This window comes from Taurulus bubalis (assembly GCF_910589615.1).
Source record: "Taurulus bubalis genome assembly, chromosome: 6".
Lineage (NCBI taxonomy): Eukaryota > Metazoa > Chordata > Actinopteri > Perciformes > Cottidae > Taurulus > Taurulus bubalis.
In genome coordinates this window covers 14,172,052-14,189,606 of record NC_136594.1, presented here as the reverse complement: position 1 = coordinate 14,189,606, position 17,555 = coordinate 14,172,052, and the positions used below count along the sequence as shown (strand labels likewise).

Genomic DNA, 17,555 nt, shown 5'->3' with positions numbered 1-17,555 from the left:
CCAGACTGCTACAGATGTTCGCTTCTCCTGGAGAAGATCTGGTCAAACAATGGAAGAGGTCAGAGTGCTGTTCTTTCGTTTAATACACCTGAACCTGTAGCCTACACTGTCTCACATGCATGACCAACTTATATCACTGGAACGTATCTCCAACAGTGTAGCCACTTGCTATCATTGTTTTCCTTGAAGTATTAGCTTGTGCTCCGTAAAGTGCTGACAGGTGTTGTTACACTTGTCTGCGTCTCTGTGTTGTAACTCTTTGCCAGCAGCTCTGGACTTGTGCCATCAGTCCTCAGCAGCCATTGATTTGTGAGTTTGTAATGACAAGGCCAGTGGTAACGCCATGATTCCGTATAATGCCCTTATGCTTGCCTGCCCTCTCGTGTGTGTGTGTGTGTGTGCGTGTGCGCGTGCGCGGGTGTGTCCACCTGAGGACAATGTGAGTTGATAATCAAAGCCCTGGTTAGAGAAGATTGGCAGAAAATGTAATACTGTTGTTTGGATAAAACAAGCTATTTATTTAAATTCTAATGAACATTTCTCATTTTTTTCTGACATTTTATAGACAAAACGATTTATTGAGAGTTCAAGTCCCCCCTCAGCACAACCCCGCCCACCTAAGACCAAACTCTCTAACATCTCCTGAGTATTAAGCAAAATCACAAATGTATTTATTCTTTCAACAAATCCTACTTCTCTACATTATGGTGTGGTACCATGTATGTTATTCTGGTGTGCAATGTAAACTCTTATTGGAAATACTGGAAATATTACTAATGTTAGGGTAACAAAACTTCAGCTGTATTCTAAGACATTAATCACTTAGATTGAGCGTTGTCTGACTTAACTACAGTGGAATAAAAGTCAGTCACCATGAGAGCAATGACATTTGCCAATCTTGTGTTCAGACATGAGGATTAGTTTGAGTAATTGTCCCTGCTTGTGTCCCGCTGTGAGTGAACATGTTAGACTCAGGAGTCTGTCCTCTGTGCAGCGAGCAGGCCCGTCTCAGACTGCAGGTGATGGAGGACGACACTGAGGACTGGCAGCGAAGTCCAGACTTCTCCGGCCTGGAGAGAGTCGGAGGAGTGGATCTGTCTTTCATCAAAGGGGATGACGTCAACGCCTGCGCCCAACTTGTGGTGCTCAGCTACCCGGACCTGGAGGTGAGACGCCCCCTTACTGTACCAAGTCATCTCAGATGCACTGAGTTATCTATGAGCTTTGTCGGCCTCTAACGGTGAACGCTGGGAACAGAATGCTAAAAATATGCCATGATTTAAAATGATCAGAATATTTAATTTGCCCTTAAAAGTAGCCTTGCTGACTTTACTTTAGGAATGCAAGGCTTCATCACTCATCACTTATCTTGACTCCTGAGAGCTGACTGCACGAGGAAGACTGTGAACACACTTCAACAACTGACTCATACTGTACTCCCACGATTGGTGTCTGGTTAGTTTTGGCAGCAGCTAATGTGACTTTTGTCACCGTAAATAATTTATCTTATTACTTTTTGATCACAACCCTCTGCTCAGGAACTTTCTAATACCAAAACAGATCCTGTTCAGGCTTTAACCTGTCTAGTAATCCTGCTTATGATTTTAGTTTTCTTAAGGCGGAAAATGTCCCTATTTGCTGAACTAGTTTGGCCAGATGTACTGCACATTACATATTGTGTGGTATATGAATGTATAGATACTTGACCTGCACATGGCCATGAGATTACAGTTAAAGATAGAATAAGAAAATTTTCTTGACCTTCAAAACAGAAGGTTACTTTTTTGGGGCGAGATGCAGTAGCTAACTATATTACTTACAAGCCTTAGGTCTGTACTTATTTATACTTATGTGGGGACAACTGAGTCAACTTCATCTGCTGAGGAAGATCAGGAAATAGTGTGGTTGAAAGCTCTGGAATACACTTCAATTTTTTTGTCAAGCAAATGTTAAAATTACTATTTGTATTGTTGGGTCATTTGCACATTGGCTCATAATAGCTTGTATTTAACCCATATTAACCTGTATTATTTATGTGGTTTCTGGCCAGCAAAATCAGCATTCATCTTGAGTTGTTCTTTCCACCTGATGAATATTAGTCCCATAATTATTCTCTTTTTAGTACCTAATCTGCTAAATGTTCCACTAGGTTCACTAGCTAGTCGCTAACGTTGTCTTTGTGCTGTTTGGTGCTGGGCAGGCAGCTTTCTCTGGGTTTGTCTGAGCTTTTTAGCCTTAAACAACTGCTGAGGAGAGCAGTGAAACCAAAACCAAAACAGTAATTTTGCAAAGCTCTAAAACCAAAACAATGAGCTTGAAGATGCTAAAAATCTCCATCGTTGTTATTTCTCTGAAGGCTCATCACTACAATGGCCATCTTTCCTATTACTGTATGTTATTTCATCTATTGTTGATATAACAATATTGATCATAGCAGTTTAAAATGTAAGAGTGTTGGCGAGGGGCTGACCGCGGTGAAAACAAGTGTAAATGAAAATAACCGCAAACCCGTAGCCACGACGCAAAAAAACTGGTTTGCTAGTGTTCCCACGTATCCTGGAAAATCTGGAAAACAGAAAGAAAGCACATGGGAAATGAGAGAATTAGTCAAATGTAACCTATATTTACATTATTTGAAGTATTTGGGTTATTGTACGAGGAGGATACAAAGATCACCAATATGGGATCAAGACACATGCCAAACAGACTCTAACTGTACATGGACCAGACAATATCATAAAGGAATAATGAACTACCCGTGAAAACGGCTTATTTCTTAATACAAACGTGCAAACTCAAAGGGGCCTTTGAATGTTATTGATTCATTTTGTGAAACAGCCTTCTAATCATTTTACATGCACCTCCTCTCATGGGGAAGATGCATTTTAATATTCTGAACCAAAAAGGTTTGTGGATGTCTAATCTCATCCAAATACATTTTCTTCAAGCATACTTGCCATGCATAAAAAGCAATAATAATACACATGAGAGCCAAGGTTTAGTATACAAAACAGCTCAAGGTTGAGTCTTGTTACGCGAGCTGTTGTTTAAGTGACCTTGGCAGTTCTAATTTTTCTCTTTTCCATTAGCCTTTCACCAGCATTCCTCCTCCTTTGCATTTATCTGTCCATTAACACAGGCTGCTGACCCCTTCTCATTATATAACCTGTTATAATTAATGACATTTGTCACTGTATGTTGTTGATAAATGAACCCAACAAGGCTAATGAGATGTTCAGAAAGGCTGCCCGGTGCTTGGATTATGTTCCTTGCTTGCTTTCAATTTACTCTAACACTGCCACCGCAGACCATTTGGGACCCAAAGTCATATTGGTAACATGACACAAAAAAGCGCTTTTATTGTACAGTTCGCATTTAAATAAACTAGTCTTAAACACACTTAAAAAAAACAACGACCGTAAACGTGAATTAATATCCTTTCGGCATGAATAACCCTAGTTGTTGAGATTCTTGTCAATAAAACTTTCCTGTATAACAAGCTGGTCATACGACATTGACAAATGACTGTTCTGAAACGTCATTGAGCCTCGGCCTTGACAAGAGTGTTTGTATCTGATGTTGCAGCATCTGACACAGTGAGCTGAAAACTGGTCAAAAATGTTTTAATGGCAATAAATTCGACATACAAAGGTGTCCATGTTTTTAGATTAGGGGAAAACATTAAGTCGAATGCTAGGGTGGGTTGTTTTTTCGGTCGTGTGTTGGTGTGTGTTGGTTTGTGTGACCGCCAACAAATGATAGAATGGTGTTATTTCTCTCTGCAAATGTTTTTTAATGAACTGATCGACGTTTTGTTCTGTGTTGAGGGAGAACTTCTTAGAGCCTTGTTATTGGTACATGCACACACACTCCATTATGAAACCAAAAATATAGAATACAAACCTTTTCGTGTACTGTTTTTTTTCTTTTTCTCAGAGCAGAACACTGGACGTGAGAGTGGATATGTCTGCTCTAACATCTTCTCATTTAATATAATTTGAAAGCTGTATAACCTTAATTTATAACCGTGTCCACTTCTGAACCCAGCAGGCTACTTAAATAGAATAACTTGTCTGATGTTCAGAACATGTTCACAGCCTTACATCAACAAGAAGTAACAGATGTTTCATTTTTTACCAGATGGGGGATGTTAGTAATACACAGCTTGTTTGTGCATCTGTGGACTCACCCTTAAATACACACTGGGGTGGATGCATTTATCCAAAGCATGCAGCACTATGACCCCAACAGTGTTATTGTCTGCGCTCCATTCAGGACAACAGATGCTTCCAAACCCAGTGCTGTTATTACGCTGAATAGACACTATTAATATGGGAGTGGTGCGGTGGCAATCACTGTCCCCTCACAGCAAGAGACCCTGAACCCTGAACCCTCAGGGTCTTACTGACGTCACCTGGTAAATAGTTGAGTGGGAGAGGCTGTAAGGGCTTGAACTGGTGTCAATATGAATGGTACAGCACTTTGCTACAACATATGTGACCATGACAACATAAAAAAGGTCTAATTGTGGGTATTTATTTTATACTTTTAACTCCCTGATTGGAAGGTCTTCCAGGCTGTTGAGTAAATGTATTTTATCGGGCTGAACACCCTCATGCCTCTTTGTTTACCTTTATTTTTACGTCTCTATTCTTCCATTGGTAACTGTGTGTTTAACGTCACATTGCTATGAATTGTGGGTAATTCCCTGAGGCAAAGTCGGCATCTAATGCTGACTTACGGAAAGGGTTCATAAAGGGCTCAAAATGTCTGTCAGAGAGCCCTCAAGCGCTCGACGATGTGACAGTGGGACAGCATGGTGGAGCGCGCCTCATAGTCTGTGAGGGTGGAGATTGGGATTGAGATTCAAGATTCAAGATATTTTTATTGTCATATGCACAGATAACAGGCAGTTATTCTGTCCAATGAAAAGCTTATTTTGCTGGGTCCTCCTAACACAGAATTACAATAAACTTTAAAGGAAAAAAAATAAAATAAACTTAAGGCAAAAAATTATAAATAAAAATAAGGCACAAAATATAGTGACAGTATTACACAGAAATATGTATAAAGTGCACTATGCATTGCTACAATAATTATACAGTGTATAAAGTGCACTATGCATTGTTACAATACAATATCCAAAGTCCAAAGTATGGCCGTGACATGAATGAAGTCACAGCAGCAGCCGTTCACAGTTCAGTGATGTGTGTGTGAGCTGTTCACCAGCCTGATGGCCTGCAGGTAGAAACTGTTCGTCAGTCTCGTGGTTCTGGATTTGTGACTCCTGTAGCGTCTGCCTGATGGCAGGAGCGAGAAGAGACTGTGCTGGGGGTGTGTTGTGTCCCTGATGATGTGGGCTGCTCTCCTGGTTACTCTGGTGGATTAAATGTCCTGTAGATTGGGTCGTTGTATGTCTCTATATTGTATGTGCACTGAGATAAACTGGTGACCTGTCCAGGTGAGCCCTGCCTTCGCCCAATGACAGCTGGGATCGGCACCAGCGCCCCTGAATAGGATAAGCAGTTTAGATAATGGAATGGAGCATGGGAGCGTGTCGGTGTAACCGTGATTTCTGTCCGCTCATCTTTTTCCAGGTGCTCTATGAAGACAGTCAGATGGTGACCCTGACGGCCCCCTACATAGCTGGCTTTCTGGCCTTCAGAGAAACCCCTTTCCTTCTGGAAGCTCTGCAGCGGCTGGAGAGGAACCAGCCCAAACTTCTGCCTCAGGTCAGCTTCTGCACAAACACACTAAAGTGGGTCTTAGAGGATTAAAGGGATAGTTTGGATCTTTTGAAGCAGGGTTGTATGCTGTACGTAGACATAGTCAGTGTATTACCTACAGTAGATGGCTGTCAACATGCCCTTAGTCTGGTGAAACAGACAGTAGTACCAGCACAGACGCAGAACAATGTACTGTTGTGGACGAGTGCAGCAGTTGCATGCCACGGATTTGCTTCATCAAGGTGCTAGAGGAGCACCTCACATGACTTAGAATGGCCCTTAGAATACTTGTACAAATTGTTAACATTTTGAGATTAGACTTTATTTGTGTCTTCTATGTCACACTTTTGTGTTGAAGAATAAATGAAAGCCGTTGCTCGCTTTTCCACTTGCAGAAAAACAAAGAAATATAAATTTGGTCCAGAGGAGTTGAATTTTGGTGCGCGCAAAGCCCTTTCTTCATCTTTGATCCTTAATTTTTTATTCTTAAGTTTTGCTGGCATTAAACCAGCTTCTGAAATGACCAGGGGAAAGCTACTGTGTATCAAGACGGTTCCTCCTCAATAAGCAGTGGCCATACACCTCAGTGTCAGCTTGTCAGGCTCTATTGTCTCCTTGCTCACCTGTAGTTGTACTGTGTTAGCCTCAGGTGGGCCGAGGCTCAGGTGTGCTTTGATTGTAATGATAAAGCCAGCATGGTAACATGCTTATACATTTAAATCAGTATTAGTTATGCCATGCTAGCCTTAATCTTATAGTACATATGATATTGTAGTCCTTCATTTGTTATACATCCAGTATGAACTGAAGACACATACTTATAAAACTGGTTCGAACTTACTGACACTCAACGGGACGCTGACACTTTTCGGCTCATTTAAATGGTGTAAACCTTCCCGTGCTTCATGCACATTAAAACACACTGAATTAACTCATATGATAAAGCTCTTCTGTTTCCTCTCTCTCACTCTTTCTCCAAAAGTCGCCTCTAATTCATCCTCACCCACTCACTTCTGTTTATCGCAGCCCACGCGCCTCCCTCGCATCCCTCGCATCCTCCGGCTCTGTCTCTGTGTCACCATACACGGAGGTGTGCAGAAACAGCACACACAGAGTTTTATTTGTACTGACATTTAACTCTGGAGAGATTGGGTCACTGCTCCATTTATCTGCAACCTTTGAAGTGGTGTTTTTCCCAGTGACTTATGAGTTACAGCTGAAATAAGTCAGTCACCTTTGGCTTCAAGAAGTCATCGGTGCATGGGGCTGGAAGAGTGAGAGCATCAGTGTGAGGATCTTGTCTTTCACTAAATGTACCTTTTGAAGCTCAGGATAAAGACACTCCGCTATCTCACACTCTATTGTCCCTTTTAAACATGCAGTCTATCGCTGAAAAGCTCTGGAACATGAGGTCATGTGTGAGTCGGGTCGGGGATCGATTTCTGACATCAAGACCTCGTAACATTTAACAGAAAATGCTTGCTTTTGAGGGTTATGTCCGTCTGACGAAAGACACTTCCACGGAGAATAAATCGCCGCCGATGACGTATTTGAATCTGCTATTTATTTACGGTTTAGCACTTACGCCAAGGCTTTTGCAGGTGATTTGCCTTGTCTCGCAAACTTGTTCAATATTGACTACTAGTGATGTTAAGCGAGTAATCCAGTACACGTACATCTGGCTTTGCCCCTTCTTCTTCTTCTGTTGAGTTGTATGACGACTGGCATCCATAAGTAATGCATCACCACCATCTGCTGAACTTTGTTCTTGCCCTTTCTGTTCCAGCATTGTCGTGGCATGTGTGAAAAGTCTCAAAATGAAAGTATTTCTAAACGTAGTGCATGTATGAGTAGAGAAAATCACTAGCAGTGCCTCAAAGGTTATCCCAGTAATTTACTTGGAACTATGTGTGAAAGAGGCTTTCATCTCCGGACATTGTATCAGGCAGTGGTAGCAGCCGGGTCACAGACTGCAGACAGGCAGAAAAAAAGTCTCACAGCAGGCATTTTAACTTGTTATATCAGGAGAGCACAGGTGGATCTAATAACATTAACGATACCTCTGCTCCGCTGAAGTGTGTCAGCAGCCATGATTAACGTTATTAATTACACCTCTGCTGTGACATGTCGCATATCAAAATGTACAAATGGCCTTCAGGTTTAGGAAATGAGACGGTAACATCTTTGTTTTGTACAATAGGTATATTCATTTCCGTTGTGGCCTCTCAACAGGTGGTGTTTGTGGATGGGAATGGCCTCTTCCACTACAGAGGTAATTCAAGCTGCTCTATGTTGTACTATATTATACTCTTTTACAAAATGTTTACATTTCATTGCAAGAAAAGCACTGCATTTAATTTCGGTGTTATGCTTAATTCACGTATTGTAAGCAAAATGGGAAGAACTTATTCTGATTTGGGAGTGTTTTTGCATCATGAACATGAGCATTTTTTCCCTTCTTGGCTGCTCATAATTACTATTTCAACAGTATGACGTGAATGTGTTCACAGTGAGGGACCAAGCTGGCAGGCATGAGGAGTCGAAAGTGGGTTTAAAAAAAAAGGGTTTTATTTACCAAAAAAATAAAAAAATTAGCGACACAGTTCTGGGCCCATAAAAGAGGTCAACTATACAGAGCTTAACTCGGGCACTACTAACTCAACATTAATGGAACAAAACTGACCTAACAAAGACAAAATGGACATGATAAAATGAACACAAATGGGATTTGAAGACAGAAACAAACACTAGCACTTAAACTCTACATACAAAACAAAAAAAGACAACTAGTCTATCAGTAAAGATATTTTACCAATTCAACAAAACAAAAGCACAAACAAACTAAGAAACTCTCAAGAAATAAAACAATAAAACAAACAATCTACTAGAACATAAGATCCTAATGCCCCCACGCTGTGTCAGGCACTTGGGACATTCTGATTGGCTACTTCCTGATTTAAGAGCTCTGCTTTAAGGGGTGCAACCTTTGCTCGGGCCTGACAAGAAGTCCCCCCAGCAGTAACAAGCAGCAGCGTCGGCAGCCTCGACACTGGTAACTCAAAGACATGGAAATTAGAATGACTCAAAGCTAATTTATCTAAAGACAAAGTGTGACTACAGAAGTTTACGAAATGTGTGTAAATAAATAAATACATGTACATTGGTGGAGATGGCAGTCCTCCATGAGGGAATAGTTTAATATTTTGGGAAATGTGTTTCTTTCTGAGACTGAGATGAGATGACCTTATGTCTGGAGTCGGGGAGTGGTTAGGCTAGCTTAGCATAAAGACTAAGGGAAGACTCCCCCTGAAAAAAGTTGCCATTTCTACATTTATGTTTCTTTATGGATTAAACAAGCAATATGCATGTTTATTAGTCAGTTTTAAGGTTTTGACAAGTGTTTTGGACAGAACCAGTCTCCCCTTGCTGCCATTGTTATGCCCAACTAGGCTAACTCTCTTGAGTCAAGCAATGTACTTCATCTACAGACTTATCTTAAATGCATCTGCCGACATCAGACAGCTGACAAACATTTTAAGTGTGAATGCACAATATCATATTACAGCTCCTATAAGGAACTTTCATTTTGTGTTGATTTTGGCGGTATTAAAGCGGTAGTGTACCTAGCTCCCTTCATTTTCCTGCAGCCTGGTCTGACAGTCTGCCACTCTCAGTCCTGGTTCTGGTTCTTTGCGCTTCTCTTCCCTCTATCAGTTATACAGATTGGATCATATAGAGAATAAACAGATACAAGTTCCCTGTACTAACTTTAAATCAGATATTGAGATTCAGATCCATTTGAGTTTATTTAAAAACACTTGTTCAGAGTTCAAGGTGAGCTGTCTTGTGTGTCTCTTTAAAAAAAAAAAGAGGCTCTGCAGTATTTAGTTTTATGTGTATTCGGCTCACAACCATAAAATGTTGTTTTATATCACACAAAGACATTACTACAGTGTCAAGACTGACTCTGGGCTTTGATTTGACATTGTCCCCGTTTGGACCCTGCAGAGTTCGGCCTGGCGTGTCATCTCGGAGTGCTGTCGGGGCTGCCGTGTGTGGGCGTGGCCAAGAACCTGCTGCAGGTGCAGGGTGTGTCCAAGAGTGAAGAGCACCAGTTACAGGTGAGACTGGACTTGAACTCAGGTTTCTCCACACTTGACAAAGTGTTTCATCAATGTAGAAAACCTCATGTGCTACCTCCATAAATTGTTTTCCTATTTGCCGTGTACAAATGCTGTTTCTGTAAAGGAGGTACCAACCACAGGGTCAATTAATTATTTAATTATCAAAGTGTAATCACTTTTCTTTTATGTTGTTTGTTACTCCCTGCTCTCCAAAAGAAATATCTGGGGGACGAAGCAACGGATGGAATCCTCAATTGCTTGTGTGTGTGTGTGTGCGTGTGTGTGTGTGTGTGTGTGTGTGTGTGTGTGTGTTAGTGCGAATGCTGTTTTGATAGTGTGACTTTTGTTACAAGCCAAGGCCTCCTTGTGTAGCTAATGCACAAAGAGGCCTGTGACTTTTTGAATACAAATCAAACTTGAACGAATACCCATTGGTCAAAGTATACATGTGGGACGACACTAACTGGATTTCATTAATATGCAAATGTTCACTTTGTTTCAGTCTGCATCCTCGTGACCTGTTGAGGAAAGAATAAAAACAAGTCAAAGTTAAATCGCTCATATTAGGCTCGTCTAAAGTAAGAGGATCAACAGAGTAAACATGTCCTGAAAAAGACTGAGTGGCCTTTTTGACATTTCATAGCTAGACTGGATCTATTGCAGATACATTTTGATTTATTCCTCCTCTTTTGGAAAATAGTTTAAAATGGGATCTTCAGCAACCTGAAGCAAACCAACACCAACATGGTGTGAACTCATAGAAAGATCTTGAACACGGTCTTTGCTCTGAGGTGACAGTGATGATAATTGACCTCAAGTGCTTTCCCTGTGGAAAATATCAATATGCAAACTCTTTGTACATGATGCCGATCTGTAGAAGAGCAGTGATGGGCATTTCCTGTATGTGTGGATGATAGGTGCTATGAAAAGTTTTGAAGGCAACCAGCCTGGCTGGCTCTTGCAATCATCTCATCCAGTGCTAACTCCATTAGCAGGCAAGGAGACTATCTGCTTATATCCCCAGCGGTGTTCATGTAGTAATGTAACATACTAATTCAATTCTCTCTAGGAGTGTATCCATCTCCCTCAATTACTGTCAGTGGCTTTGCTGTCAGAAAATGTTGGTTCGTCTCTGCTGCAGGGTAGAATCTGATCGTTGTCTCGACTGAACACGGTCGCCTCCGAGGATGCAGTCACACATATCTGCTGATACTAATCCCAGTGGCTCGGACATGGTCATTATAGGTATCGGGTTGCTCCCACAGTACACGACCATGTTGCATCGTTGGGCTCAAAGCCATCGGCTTCGGATCAGTTGCAGTGCATGACATTTTAGAATTCCCTCCCCGTCCATATTGATGTAATTGTAACTCTCTGGGGCTCCGTCAAATTTGTCTACAGACACGGCACAGGAGTGCTACGCCTCGGGTCAACACCGGCGTTGGTGTTTGAGCGCTTGGTAGGAAATTAACTGTGAAGTAAACTATGAAACACGAGCCATATCAGGCTTCTTACCAAATTTTTTAAAATTAGCCGGAAGGAAATAAGATTAGCTTTTCCCGGATCTACACGTACCACCGACGAGCAATATGCTGCCATGCTCAAGTAGATTTAAGAAAGTCTCCAAAAACTCTGCCATCACACTGAGAGTTTTCAAAAAACATGTAGTCTAAGTGTTTCTGAAGGTTACAGAGAGAACTTTCTCTCAGCTGCTGTCATTAAATGTGCAAGCCTCAAGAGCGTGTGTGTGTGTGTGTGTGTGTGTGTGTGTGTGTGTGTGTGTGTGTGTGTGTGTGTGTCTTTATCAGACGCAAGAGCACATCGGGTATACATGTGGAGATATTAGACTTTCAAGCAAACTCATTTTGTGGATGTACAAATAATAATAAAAAGTCTGTAGCTTCCCAGTGATGTATTTACATTTTGGTTGGAATTTTCCTTATCCTCTTTCTCCCATCCCCCCCCCCCCCCTACTCCTTTCTCTCTCTGTCACTCACTCACTTACTCACTGATGGCCTGGCTGTAACTCAAACTAGTGTGTTATTGATGACTTGCTCTGTCTTTCTAACTTCTGCTATTCTCTCTCACACACACACACACACACACACACACACACACACACACACACACACACACACACACACACACTCTGCTGGCCTCATCCCAGCCGGGATTGAATGCCCTATGCGCCCCCCCCCCCCCCCCCTGCTGGCTGCTTGCTGTAATCTGTCATAGTAGCGCAGACACCCCATCTATCATGGAGGCTAAGCTCTCTTCATCGCTCTGGCCCATAACCTACAGCACACCTGTCAACAGCGACCACCCACATCACTGTCTGACTTTGCACGGTCTTTTTTCCGACCAAAAACGTTAGTTCCTATAGAATAATTAAAACAACTTTTTGAAATGCAGGTACCTTGAGTTCATCATCCACTATTCCGAAATATAAAGTATGGCTGAGGTTTATTTGTTATTGGTTTATTCAAAGTTTAAATTATTTCATTGGACCGGTTTGCTCGTGTTGATTTTTCTCTCAGCCAAAAGTTTGGTTTGTAAAGAGGATTTTTAGAAGTCTTTTTTTCAAAAAAGCATCTGTAGAAAAAATCTTGGGACTATTTTTTTGAGAAAAGTTTTCAGAAAACCCATAGACACCTTTTCAACAAAAAACATAATAATCAGCTACGGCTGATAGTGTTTGTCTGGAAAAACTAAAATGCATCTGTGCTTACCCGTACATGATGATTTCAAAAGGTTCATCCAGTGCGATGTAGAGGAGTAAAAAGCACAATTGTCTTAGTATCCAAAAGCTTCACCTTGGTAAAACAGACACAGCTGTTTTTGTTGACACATTAATGTTAGAGTTATTGTGTTGCCTTGTGCAACATTGAACTGTCAATATTTTTACTTGGAACATGCATTATTAAATACACATTTTAATATGAAGTAAATACCACACTTATTAATTCTTGTCAATCAACAATTTGCTTCAAAAATATCCTGTAGTTTGTTCTGTCTTGTGAAAACATACCAAAGCTCCAAATGTATAGCGATGAAAGTCAAGTCACAGAGGTTAAAGAACAAGAAGAAAGCAAGCAGCTTCCACAGCAGGTTAATAGTTTGTTTCAGTTTGCCACTTGTATTGCCGTGCTGTGCATCTTTTTTAACTTTGATTCTTGTGTCTATGCCTCTGCAGATATCTGCTCTGCAGAAAGGAGGAGACAGCTTCCCACTCACAGCCGCCTCAGGCAAAGTGCTTGGAAAGGTGCGGCAAAGAACAAAAAAACAAAACAAATAGAAACACATACTTTTAACAAAGGGCTTGTTTTGTTACTGCTGACTTTAAAGAGCACCCACCCTGCGAAAAGTTAAACTCTACAAAACGTGGATGACAATCACAATAACGGAGAGAGAAATGTGGTCCAAGTTACGGAAGACGTTTTTTTTGTGTCCAGGCATTGCGAAGCTCCGACAAGAGCTCGAAGCCGGTGTACGTGTCCGTCGGCCACAAGATCAGTGTGGACACAGCTGTACGCCTCACACACTCCTGCTGCCGCCACCGGGTCCCAGAGCCCATCAGACAGGTATACACACACACACACACACACACACACACACACACACACACACACACACACACACACACACACACACACACACACACAGACAGAGAGACAGTCAACCTATCAGGACAGTGTGTGAGAGCGGCTACATTAGAGCCTGTCCTGTAGAAAAAGGCAGAGCAAGAAGCAAAAGATTTGGTGATCAGATGGAAGCTGCGAGGCAGAGCGAGCTGTGCTCATCATCACTTGTGTAACAGCGTCCTGCTGTGAAGCGGGGAGGTGTGAGCGTCATGCTGTGTGTTTCAGCAGTAGGGCCTGGGAGAATTGTAAGAATACAAGGAACAATGTATGCAGCCAAAATAGGGATGCTCCGATTTAGCAATGTAGAAAACCCAGTTTCAGATGATATTACAGTGCTAATTGTCGAGGACTGGTCCTACAAAGCTACAGTGGGGCAGTGAAGATTTTTTTTGCTTCAAAGCAGGCAATCCTTTTTTACCCTGTCTTGCCGTATATTGCCAATGCTGTTATTATCTTAAAAATAAGTTTTCACTGACAACAACAGGTGCTTACCAGCATTGGTTGGAACTGATGTTAATATATTATAAAATACTTATTCTCGTAATGCTTCGCTCACTTAATGAGAACATCTTTTTAGTCAGATAAATTATTTTGATATGCTCATTTTGTTCAAGAGAATGTCGGCTATAAAACACAAGGCTTTCACTATTGGCCTGCATGCATCTCTAAGCCACATGTTGGAGAAGAAATAACAGACATTATTCTGGTGCAATGATGTTTCAGCAGAACAGTGACAGTAAGCAAGCAGCTCACTGTCACTGTTTACCTACACACGCCTACATGACCCACAATGCAACTCCAAAATTCTGGTGTGCTATGCTAGTAGTTGCTAATGTGGCTTCGAGCCGCTAGCCTGAAGCAGAGCTGAGGAGCAGGCTACAAGTGTCTGATGAAGTCACTTGAGAACTCAACTGATTTTCTTAATTTTCAAACCTTCAGCCCAACTGTCCGGTCTAGATGACAACCGAAGTTTTGCAAAAACCCACTTGGGATGATCGATCGTAACTTTAACCATTAGGTAACCTTAACTATTTTCCGTGAGTTTCAAATTGAGGCATACCATTTTGACACGGATCCAACTGATGCTGACTCAAATTACATCACTTGAGGCAATTTACCAGACATTGGTTATTTTGTTAGTTTTTATTTTTGCTATTTCTATCGGTTCGCAAGACAATACAATGAACTGAATTAAATTGAACCTCTCTATATTTGTATAGTGTAGCCTTATCCAGTGCCTGCTGGCAGCCTTAACAACAAAGTGGGTCCAGAAAATCTGTGTCAAATGAGTAATGTAATTTTTAACAGCATTTTCTTTTCTTTTTTTGCCAAAAATAATTTAAAGTAATTTAGGAGTTTTGAACTGATTCCTTGTCCTGCCTCAGGCTCTCTGTATTGCTGCCACTAGGCTGTGCTGTGCTTCTGCTGTTCAGTGTGCTTTTACTTGCACCGCACCAGGGACACTCTCACCTTCCTCTGTCCAATCACTGGCACCTCTGTCTGTTTTCTCTCTCTTCATTCAACGGTGTTCCTTTCTCTCTCTGACTTCCGCATTCCCTTTTTTCTCTCACCAGCTCTGCTTTCTTTCCCTCTCTCTCCCGTACATACGTTATATTCTCTTTAATGCTGACACAGAAAAATAAACACATCACAGATCAAGATCTGGTGAGTGTCATGGCCGGAGTTGAACTCTGAGTGCATGTCTTTCTTTCGTGGGCAGAAGGAAAAGAGCAAGATTCATGTCCCTCAGGTCAGAGAAACCTCAATTGCAACTTGTTGAGGAAACAATCAAAAGCTGTCAATTTGACGGGAAGACTGTCTGAATTACATAACAGCTGTCTTTGTGAAGTCTGAAGATAAGCTGCAGCATTCAGCCCCTCTGTCCTAATGCTCATTATGGCAGCTTGAAGGCAAAAAAGTGCACATATACATATGCAAACCTGCTAAAAGAACGCATGCACACTCAAGTGCATAAACATATCGATAAGCAAATGTATGAAATTAATATATCTGCACATATATCCATGGACATACATGTGGTTGAAATGTATCAAAAGCTAAATGTTGCCAGCATCTGCAGACATTGTGTTGTGGTTTGCATGTAATCGTAGCCGACACACACTAAGGAGCGGTCGGATAAAGGCATTGAGTGCTTAATGGCATCGACTGTACTCTTGAGGAACATGATGTGGAGCACACATGGTATTTAATGTCGACGAGGGTAGAAACCCCACAATTCACAGTGCTAGATGTTTGTGCTAGCAGAAATAATGATGCTGGTAGCATATACAGATGGATGACAAATTAAAGGACAAACCAACATAAAGTGTCCTGGTGATGTGTTGCTCCACCACACACCTCCATAACAGCTTTCATGCTCCGTGTCATTGATTGTACAAGTGTGAAGAACTCCAAAATCTCTCATAGGTGTTCGGTCGGGTTGACTGGGGACTGTAAAGGCCACCGAATGATTTGTCATTCAGTGAGCCCTTGTATGAAATCTGCATCTGCATTCATTATGTTTCTTCGCTAATGAATTCACATTTTAATTAGAGACAGAGATAATTGTGTGTATTAAATCCAAACTAAGAAAATTCACCGAGTCCTCTAAAAGTGCATGTTACTTCATAAACAACGTTTTTTTCCGAAAGTATAGCTTTTCTTTGGTTTTGTTTCACCAGTAGTCCATAAGCGGTATTACATTTGCTATTAAAGCAATTTACAATTTTTGCAGTATTGCATTTTCAGAAGGTAATGATTAGTAAGATTACTGCAAAGTTATTGTGCTTCAGGTGTGTTCAATCAAAAAGTCTGAAATATACTCGGTAATATGAGCTACAGACATAAAGTTATCTACTGCTTCGTCACACTGCAGCTGGGTTTTCTTTTTCTAAAACGCTCAGTGCCTTTACATCTCTGTTTCTTTTCCCCGTCTCTTCACCATCGAATATGATCCTCTCACTTGACATCATGACTGAATTAATCCCCTCCTTCCACAGCTTGAGAGATTCAGAGAGAGAAAGATGAAAGGAAAAGATGACATCATGGTTGGATTCTGCAGTGAAGGCTCATGTGTGAAAGCACTGCAGCAGAATCTTTTATACCCCAGTGCAAAGCTAAAACACGCATAGACACATGCACACACGCCAGAGCTCAGACTCGCTCACGGCACAGTTACACTCCCTCACACCATTAAATTCTCACACTCCTACTGTATGCCACGCTTTCACCTGCATGTGATGGGAAATGGACGGCGAGCTGACACCTGCTTGGATTCAGCCTTTGCTTTTTAACTCTCCAGTCACTATGACAGCAAGAGAGTGACAAGGAGAGGTCAGAGGACATGATGTTGCATTAGCGGCCAGTCCAGTCCTCGGAGAAGCACATTGTGGGTTGTGGTTCATGGTCTCTTTTCATAGAAAATAATGTCTAATGGCAGCATCTAAAAGTTTTCTACGCTGTGCGTGTGCGTGCGTGTGCGTGTGCGTGTGTGTGCGTGTGCGTGTGTGTGTGTGCGCATGCATGGTCTGTTCAGTTCGGAATCTTTGTTGGACCATTGGTTGGACAAAACAACACATTTTAAAACATCACCCTTCGCTATGACAAACTGTAATGGACACTTGTCGCTATTTTCTTACATTTATAATGATTAATTGAAAAATCTTGAAAGTAAATGTCAGAATATTTCATAGTGAAAATAATTGGTAGTCCCTATATTCAATATTTTGAATAGTGTTTTTTGTTGTCAATGATCTAATGTTTTGTTTATTTCTCAAACTCAGATTTTTGGACAGCTTCCTTGGATATGTAGTGGTCTATTCACATATGATGAAACCATAAGATTACATGATTTTTGATGAATGCCTTTTGTCTTATTTACATTTTGCCTTAATCCAATGTTTTGCCAGTGTGATGTTCATTCATTTAAAAAGTTTTCTCAAGGTGTTTGATCACCAATTGAATCTTTGTGATTCTCTGGTTGGATAATTTAGCTTCTATCTATATCATATACCAAGGTAAATACAGCATATACAAGGAACTGTTGAGATGAAGGTTGTGTTGAC

At 41.2% G+C, this 17,555-nt stretch overlaps 1 protein-coding gene across 1 annotated transcript in view; it reads left to right on the top strand.

The window, feature by feature from the left end:
• Positions 1-1,022: 1,022 nt before the first annotated feature.
• The window catches only part of LOC306737971 (endonuclease V-like), a gene marked incomplete at its 5' end in the record, with an annotated part of 52,107 nt that continues 35,574 nt past the window's right edge, over positions 1,023-17,555 (top strand). Inside the window, 6 exons of the mRNA XM_079219795.1 lie at positions 1,023-1,166; positions 5,598-5,732; positions 7,959-7,998; positions 9,735-9,847; positions 13,044-13,112; positions 13,303-13,431. Of these exons, the coding sequence (XP_079075921.1) occupies positions 1,023-1,166; positions 5,598-5,732; positions 7,959-7,998; positions 9,735-9,847; positions 13,044-13,112; positions 13,303-13,431 (630 nt within the window). The remainder of the gene's footprint in view (positions 1,167-5,597; positions 5,733-7,958; positions 7,999-9,734; positions 9,848-13,043; positions 13,113-13,302; positions 13,432-17,555) is intronic.